Raw genomic sequence first — 9,319 nt, forward strand, 5'->3', positions numbered from 1 at the left:
TCGTTATTAATCATGCTAATTCATTTCATCATAATTGGCATTTTGCGCATATTAATTAACATCAATAAAGATCATTAGACTCTGTGGTACATAATAAATAAGCGACAATGTTTCAACCCAATTAGCAATTTTAGCATATCTCTATTGAAAACTTCGGAGTTATGGAACTATGTAAGAAGGCAACGAGAAAAAGCGAAAAATACCTAACAATTTGTTACTAAAAGGACCACAAAAAATTGTTATTAAATCACTAGAAACCACCGGCCGCATCATAAACGGTGGTTAATACCAATTTAACCACCATTTTTTAGCAACGCTTTTTCTATTTTAAATTTAATCATCCGAGGCAGCATCTAATATCCGGTAGAATTGAACTGTTATATTTATTTATGTATTTATATTGATAAGTACCAGGCCATTTAAATGAGGGACAAAAACCAGACCTTTTAGTTTTGTATTAGAAAAGATTAAAAATGATTAAATACATATAACTCATTAAATTACTTTTTAAAATCATATTCATAAGGTTAGATTGCATAAACGAAACTTCGTGGTGTTCTTAATTAAATGAAGATCTAGAAGATATTCAAAACGGTAAGGAATGAGGATAGCGCTCCGGCTCCTCTCTCTCTCTCTCTCTCTCTCTCTCTCTCTCTCTCTCTCTCGCGCGCGCGCCATATTGGCGCCATTCTTCCGCCTTTCGAGCGGCTGGTAGAAGCCCTAATGTCGCGGGAGAGTTCCTCCTCTTCGCGAAGTGCTTAGTTGGTCTGGACCGGACCGCCTCCACTCACCCCTCTTCCTGTTGTAAGCTCGTTCTTCCTGTTGTAAGCTCGGACAGCCGTTCTTCTCAAGGTTAGCGCATCCAATCTTTGAATCCTCGTCTTGGTTCCGCTGCCTCCTTTCTCTTCATGGACCTCCAACTCCGTTCTGTCAATGCTGGTGACGGGTAAGTATTTGATGTAAAGAGCTGGATATCGCTTAACGCCGTTGAAGTTTGCTGTTGTTCTTGGCAGGCGCACCTGTCGCTTAGAGGGTTCGTGAGGGAAAGAAATGGAGATGTCGGTTCAGTTTCAGTTGCTGCCTCTTTGCTCTCAGAGTTCATCGTCATCATCATCTTCTTCTTCGCCGCGTCTACTTCCGAAAAAATTTTGCAGGCCGTTGAATTTCTCCAAGTTCAGACAGGTTCTTTGTCTAATTCTTTTCGTTGGAAATTATTTTTATCCCTCTTTTTTTTTTTTTTTTGGTTACTTTCCATTTAAGAGCTTGCCTCCTTTTTTTATTTGTGGCTACGTTAAGTTAAGGTTGGCCTGCTGCTATTGAATTTATGGCTGCATTCTGCTTGATTTTTTCTGCTGCCTTAAGTTGTAAACTGCTTAAGAATTCAAGATGGAGTTTGCGTAGGATGGAATTCTAGGATACTGAAACGACAACAAGCTTTTGCTAATTACTATGTCCATGTCCTTAGGGCACAAATAACCATGGTTGCATTTGAACGTTGATTTGTAGTCAAGTGTTTCGGCATCATTTTCAACTTTTCCGTTCAAGTGATGTAAGTCAATCTGCTGTAACTTTCAGTATTGCGGGTAAGTAGTTCAAATGTATGGCAAAGAAAATGTGAAAGAGAATGCATCCCCTGAAGTCCCAGAAAAATTGTTGTTGTAACGTAACAAAGAAGAGAAAGGTTCTAGACGAGTGGATTCATTTATTTGGAAATGGTGATTTAGAATTTGACTTGTAGATAAATCCAGACAGATGATTTTCAGGTGCTGGAGAATCAGAACATTGAGCCGCTGAAATGTAGAGCAACTATGAACTCATTTGTGACATAGTTTTCCACTGTTTGATTTTTTTAAAATATTGAGTTATCTTTGAATTATTCAACTGCTAAATATAGAGAGAATCTAAGTACACCTATATGTTATCTAGGATATTACCTTTGAGACTATTGGGATTTCACCAAGGGAAGCACAATAAGATGGCCCTTTAGTATATCAAATTGGCACTAAAGTTCAATGGTTAATTGCTTTTATTAGGTTGTAGAATTCATTTTATTCAGGCATGCACAACAGCATAGCTAGCTGGGAATATTATATTGTGGACTTGGATGTGTGTTTGTTTAAAGAAATGAATAAATAGTTATGAACACAGAAATCTAGACCTTTTACTTTGCAAGAAAAATGTTCAATTTTTATAACCAAAAGTCAGAACCATCATATGATAAATCACACTGAGAAGACCCTAATAAACTTGGTTTTTTACCACGTAAAATACAAGATTTCCTACAAAAATTTGAGTAAGTTCGTGTGGTAACTAAAAAACTGAATCCTTGTCACAGCTTTAAAAGAATGGGATCTTTTAGATCTTAAATTAAATGTGTTGCTATAGCTTATTTCATTGCCTGACAGTTGCAATTGTCATTTTTAGTTTATCTTATATAGTTTTTTTTTTAACTTCTTTTCCCCTTTGTGATGCTTGATTCTTTATTTCTCTGTTTAGAGGCTTGGGGATAATCCTTGCAAGATTCTTTCTCTCTGAATAAATTATTTCATGGGTTCTTGTTGCTTGTGTTTTCTTTCATTGTCTCTGAAACTGCCTTTGCAAGAGTATCATTTTTTAGTATTCTATTGCAATTTCATTATCCTTTCAGCGTGCAAGTCAATCTTGTCTTCCCAGGAGGTCAACCAAGATTTTAAGTTACTATGGTTTGACAGCTCCCTCGTATAAACTGGTAATCTCTCTCTCTCTCTCTCTCTCTCTCTCTCTCTCTCCCCCTTTTGTGTTTGTATATGCATATGCATGAGATAGTGAGAGTAGATGCATAGGTACATTCAAGTTGCTAGTTCACGTAACCTTGTCTACCTCACATTCCCTCAATTTTTTGTTACTAGTCTTGACTCCTTAAATTATTAAATGACTGTGTAAGGCATTATATTTGAATGCTAATTTTATTCATGAGCAATTTAATGACTTCTTCTGTAGACCCTGTGTTAGGCTAACTTCTTTATCTATCTCATAATGACAGGATGCTTTGGAACCTTACATGAGCCAAAAGACTCTAGAAGTGCACTGGGGAAAGCACCACCGACATTATGTTGATAGCCTGAACAAGCAGCTTGAGACCAGTCCATTATATGGATATACAATGGAAGAATTGGTGAAAGTTTCCTATAACAATGGAAACCCACTTCCACAATTTAACGATGTTGCTCAGGTTATCCTGTTTATTTTCCCTTTCTTGCTCCATAATTTTATATATACGATTATTGCATAACTACACCTTAAACACCACTTTCTCGTGAACATACTTGAAGTCGTTGTGAGATAGCCTGCATGTCTTGAAAGTTCGTTTGTTAGGAATTATTTTCATTGTGGTACTTGCACTTGAATCTATGTCACATGATTACAGTTACTGGGTGTCAATTTTGCAAAGGTAACTTGAGTGTGTGTGTGTCTATATATATATATATATATATATATATATATATATATATATATATATATATATATATTCAATCATACCATCTGTTTTTATGTTGCTGCTGGTGCCTTCCTGTTTTCCAGCAATATATGCTGTTTTTCACAAATCTAATTGTACAAATGGATGTGAAAAGATCATTCTATTGGATAAAAAATTATGAAGATTGGATGTGTGTGTTGTTTGTGTGTGTTTCTATATATATTCAATCATACCACCTGCTTTTATCTTGTTGCAAGTGCCTCCTTGTTTTCCAGCACTTTATGCTGTTTCTCACAAATCTAATTGTAGAAATGGATGTGAAATGATAATTCTATTGGATAAAAAATTATGAAGATTGGATATGTATTCAGATGTTGTAAGGGTTTTTGAATACTATTTTCTCAGCTCATAAAATCTAATCTAGGCATCAGATTTTCATAATCTTTTTTCTCTTCCTACATTTTAGAAAATTCTGCATCCATCTATGTGGTTAAATTTGTCTTAATTTGACATACTTCAATAGGCTTTGTTTTAATTTGAGTGCATACATGTGGTCCTCATTTTTTATTTGTTATGAACCATGTTTTTTCCATTGCAGTTTACAAAAAATTGAATTTGACCAAGTACTCAGTGAACATGGGCGTGAAATTTTTCCTTCCTAAAGAAACACATGTAGTCATGAAAAGTTTAATTGATTATTTATTTTTTCAAGAAAAGGAAAAGGCCTACACATGTCTGTTTAGGTTTCATTCAGCGATGATACTATATATTTGTGCTTTTACAATGTGAAGTTTTATGATATTTAAGAAAGGGTAACAGTCAGTGTCTAAAAACATGGTGGAGTCAACTGAGTTGATTGAGATGACTGCATGACTCGATCCTCTGCATGGTGAAATGAATGGAAAGCCCAGGAAATTGACAGGACACAGCTAAGTAATGGAATCACGAGACCACGTTAGCCAGGCTTTGGCTGAGTCAACCAAGTAACTGGTTGGCTTATACTTCATATATGTGTACACATGTATATGTGCTGTGAACATACAATTTACCAACTTGTCACTAGGCTAAACACAAAAATCCATGTACATATACTAGTAAGTAGTAACATGATTGTAGTAAAGGTGTTATTGAAATCTGTCTTAAAACTAGGCTGTGACCGAGTGACCAAGCGAGTCACAAGTGAATCCACTGCAAGTTGAGCCCTGATCAATGGGTTATCGAACCAGTTCTCTCGTGGCAGCTTTTCTCTGCTATTGAAATTGTTTGCCAGTTTTCACTTGTTTTGATACCTAAGAATTTGCAGTGGAAATGGCTAAATGTGTCTCAAAGTGGTTGGTTGTTGTGAAGCTGGAAGGAAATGCATTCGTAGTAGGTTCATGGAGGACTTCTAATTCAAACTGAGCATAGGCTAATAATATTGAATAAAGAATGTTGAAGAACGTTGCCTAACATCTCCATTAGGCAAAAGTAAATTATGAAGCTCAAACAAAGATTGGACGATAACTAAATGTAAAGATAAATATTGGCTTCTTGAGTTACTTGAGCAAGGAATAACTACCAATCTGGTAAGCTTGGCTGCATCTATGAGGCAATACTGCATGAGTTTTTTAGAAAATATAAAGGCAAATCAGATGGAATGAATATCAACTCATGTAAGAAATCAGGACTCTCCCCTAGACAAGTAAATTTTTAGATGACCATTCTGAAGATCTGCATGAGCTTCTAAATGATTGTTGTTTCCAAAATATGTAGCCTTTTCCTCTAGCCTGTGGCATGGAGAACTAGGAAGTTGAGAAACGTCCATCCATGGTCTCTCGTTTAAGGACCATTGTAGTCTGAGACACTAGCACATTTCTTTCAAAGAGATGAGGTTACTGTATTTTATTTGATGATATATTTTGCAGTTTGAACAGCAACTCCTCTTATTGATAATGAACAAGCAGCCATGATTTTCACGTTGCCATGCTTGTGAGTGCGATTCTCTATTTCTTATTGCACCACAGGATTAAAGAATCCCCTAGAGAAATGCAGAAGCATGGAATGTTACAATTAATATGTTTTTTTTTTATTGTAGATACAAGTTAAAGGTGGTTACAAGGTCCATAGAATTGCAGCTTATTGTAGATGGGCATCTCGTTTTAGTTACTCCCTTTTGTTGTTATATTTTTGCATTCTGAAGGAAAAGTAGCATATAATTGAACCCCATCTTGCACTAGAGAGGTCTTTTTGGTCAAAATATTGAACTGCCTGAATGTTGATGAAATGTCTAAACTCATTGCAGGTTTGGAATCATGACTTTTTTTGGGAATCCATGCAACCAGGTGGTGGTAAGCTTCCAAGAGGAGGCCTTCTTTTACAAATCGACAAGGACTTCGGATCTTTCATCAATTTGAGAGAGGAGTTCCTTAAAACAGCTCTTTCATTGTTTGGTTCTGGCTGGGTGTGGCTTGTTTGTAAGTTCTCACATATAAATTTAGTTTGGTAAAATTTAAATATATCAACATGTTAATTTGGGGCTAACACATTTTTTTTCTATAAATTACCTGGGAAGGCATTAATGGGTTTCATATTCATTTCATCTGTCTTACAGTGAAGACAAAAGAAAAGAAGCTTGCTGTGGTTAAAACATTAAATGCTGTTAACCCCCTTATCTCGGGTGACATAGTAAGCAACATCTTCCCTTCTGTTCAATTATTTTGCCAGCCATTCGTCTGAGAGGTGTAGGATTTTCTTGTCCTTGCAGATAAGACTGTTTTGTGTCGAGTATATGTCATTGTCTACATGTTCTATGTTTGAACTATTCGAGGTGGATAACATGGACAAATCTTTATCTTGGATCAAATTATTTTATTTGGACCACAATTTACTCAATAATTGAATTTCTTCAATTCATGAAACCTAAGTAACATGGACTTTTCAAATACTTGTTGCATCCAAGTCATGTCAGGTGCGGCTCAAGTGCTTCTTGGGTGCAGCTACAAACAAATTGCCTTCGTTTTCATTAAATCATTGATAAAATCATAGTTTATTATTCATTAATTGCTATTTTTGTTATTTACGAACACTTTCATTACTAGTTCATTGTTAGTAGAAAGTTTATTTATATCTATAGATATACCTATATATACATCATTGCTGCACCTAACTGTTTTCTTGGAAGTTGCACACCAGTACCTGCACCATGCACCTTTGTGGCATAGCATGAAATGACTGTGTGTGTAATTTTGAACATATTAATGTCAATCAAGAAATTGAAAAGAATAAATCTTTTCCAATTTTTTTTATTGAAATTCAATAAGTAGAAAAAGATAAATTCAAGAAAAAAATAAGGGATTTAGGTTTAGCGAATCTTAGTCTACTTTAGTAAACTAAAAATAATATAATGTTTTGGGGTCAAAATAAAAGAAGAAAATGGACTGATTATATAATACTTTAGTGCAAGAAAACAGGAAAAAAAATCTCTTCCTTCTGTCCCTTGCTCACATTTTTAAGAAAAAGAAAAATTCTTTCTTCCCCCCTCTGAATGCTTTGCTCATGAGAGGAAGAAAGGAATGTGAGAAACTATTCCCATGCGTCAGGATTTGATTCCACAATTCCCTCTCGGTATGCTGGTTTAGTGGCCTGTCCTTCAATCTACCCCACCACTTTGAGTAGGTTCCACAATTCCATCGGTTAATCTGGAGCTTATCATTTGCATATTGGTTCTTACGAAGTTCCACAGCCTTCAGTCTAGATAAATCGCTGATGTATATCTGCATTGATAAGTCCTTTACAATATTTTACTCTTGTAAAAATTTAACTTCGTTGGTTTTAATAGAGTTTCCTTGTTCTTTTGCAGCCACTCATCAATCTGGATATGTGGGAGGTATATTAGTGAACTGGATTTTGACCTCTTTTATTTATATGTTGCTGAGGTAATCGATTCACTTTTTTTTTTTGTTACTTGTGCAGCACGCGTACTATCTTGACCACAAGGTGAATCATAAATCCGTGTTTGCTCTTAATAAAAATTGTGGCCCATCTGCATGCATTTGTTTCTTTCAAAGAATAGTTTCTAATGTGGTGATCAGTTTGGATTCATAAAATGGAGCATGGACATATCCTCACATGGACACTTTACTTAGCTTGTGGCTATGTGCATCCTGGGTTGACCTGATAAAGGCACTTGACGCTTCATGGACATCGTGGAACCATGATGCAGGCAATTATTCTTCTGATTTGATGGACTTGATGTCTTGAAAAATTCACATCTTGAATTTGAAGTCCGTGGAAAATGCAATGTGCTGTGTCACTTCCCACCAAGCCATTGTTGTGGGTGTAGGACCTGGTGCCAAGGAGGTGTAACCCAGGGGATTCTCCGGCCGCTCCCAAGAGAGTTCTTGTCTTTATGAGCCAATTTCTAAGTTTTGTCACGTGGAGATGCCAATTCTTAGGTTGCTTTTGTCAATCCCTTTCGGTTATGAATTTCGATGAAAGTTTCAAAACTTGCTACTGTAAACACCTGCATGAGCACCTTTCACACACACACACACACACATGCACCGTGTGCAGACACGTTTTTAATTGCGTATGTTTAGCCTGGTCTGTTGTATGTTAGTTTTAGCTACCATGTCTATGAAGTTTGTTCACAACCTCATGCCTTGTTTCTGCATTCATACCCATGTAACACATGTATAGCTGGAGGTTATCATGTTTAAATGTTACAAGCATGCGACATTGCTGCTAGTCCTCAAAACAGTGAATTTCTTTTCCGTCATATCCTTGAGTACTGATCGGTGACATTTCACATCTGAAACTTGACTTTGTTGTCTTGGTGAACAGAATGATAAAGAGAAATATGTTCTGACATTCCTCAATCACCTCGTGTCATGGAATGCAGCAACTTCACGTATGATTCGTGCTGAAGCTTTTGTGAATCTAGGGGAGCCTAAAGTCCCAGTTGCTTGAATTTCTTCTCGGCTGTTTTTTGTACTAGGTCTGCCTCGTTTGACCAGCTTAGAAGAAATAAATTATCTCTCTCTCTCTCTCTCTCTCTCTCTCTCTCTCTCTCTCTCTGTGTGAGTCCACAACTTCCCATAGTATACATGGTACAGATTTTGGACGATTTAGTAAGTTGGAAATCAGAGCTCAGTCAAATCTGGTACTGAAATTTCAATGCAATTTTGGGTCCACGCACGCATATATACAACAAATAAAACTAACTAATTGTAATAATTGAAAAGAAAAAAGAAAACGATGACTTGCATTGGCCTGTCTCGTTCTCTACAAGGGTTAACACACGGATATGACTAAAACTAGTACACGTGGTTTAAAATGATAATTTTATCATTTATGTTGGAAATTCATGGAATCTTACCTAAAGCAGAGATCAAAACCGGATCTGTCTTGAAGTTTTGTGAATCGCATTACATACTTAATCTGGCGGCTTCTATTCAAAATCCCGTCCGCCATGGATCCGGGTGGAGTCGTAGCCAACGGGGTGGCCCCCGACAAACTCCATCCTCAATTGGGCCCGGATTGTATCAACGGCCCGAGATCCGCCCCCCTGGGTCAACTCTAACGGGATCGATCCGAGACGGCGCTAGGTTCATAGCCGACCCGTTGATCTGTAAACGCGGGTGGCATAATCCGGTAAATTACTTTTCGAACAGGGCCATATTTAATTGCTGCTCCGTTAGGCTGCGTCTTCTCAGCTTAGCCGGTCGAGCTTATAAGTCTCTGCCTGGATTCGGTTCTTTCCGATGTGGTCCAGAGTGCATTCGAAACACGTTTAAATATAATAATCACGGTATTTTCAGATTCAAACTAAAATATAAGTCAGAGCCGTTTCTCATCCCTGCCATTAGTGCGATTCTTTTCAAT

The 9,319-nt window shown here is 36.8% G+C and overlaps 1 protein-coding gene across 3 annotated transcripts; it reads left to right on the top strand.

Annotated features, from left to right (window-relative positions):
• Positions 1 to 585: 585 nt before the first annotated feature.
• On the top strand, positions 586 to 8,483 carry LOC116246899 (superoxide dismutase [Fe] 2, chloroplastic). 3 transcript variants are annotated; one of them, XM_031618805.2, is made up of 9 exons: positions 586 to 946; positions 1,014 to 1,182; positions 2,648 to 2,728; positions 3,023 to 3,211; positions 5,739 to 5,910; positions 6,048 to 6,121; positions 7,296 to 7,322; positions 7,409 to 7,432; positions 8,279 to 8,483. In XM_031618805.2, exons 2-9 carry the CDS (start codon positions 1,051 to 1,053, stop codon positions 8,402 to 8,404), a joined length of 825 nt encoding a protein of 274 aa, XP_031474665.1. In that variant the 5' UTR covers positions 586 to 946; positions 1,014 to 1,050; the 3' UTR covers positions 8,405 to 8,483. The 3 variants fall into 3 exon arrangements, with proteins under 3 accessions (XP_031474665.1, XP_031474664.1, XP_049931694.1); XM_031618804.2 differs by having other exon boundaries at positions 587 to 852; XM_050075737.1 differs by lacking the exon at positions 586 to 946 and having other exon boundaries at positions 994 to 1,182.
• Positions 8,484 to 9,319: the final 836 nt, after the last annotated feature.

The sequence above is a fragment of the Nymphaea colorata genome, chromosome 2 (genome assembly GCF_008831285.2).
Source record: "Nymphaea colorata isolate Beijing-Zhang1983 chromosome 2, ASM883128v2, whole genome shotgun sequence".
In the NCBI taxonomy this organism is placed as follows: Eukaryota; Viridiplantae; Streptophyta; class Magnoliopsida; order Nymphaeales; family Nymphaeaceae; genus Nymphaea; species Nymphaea colorata.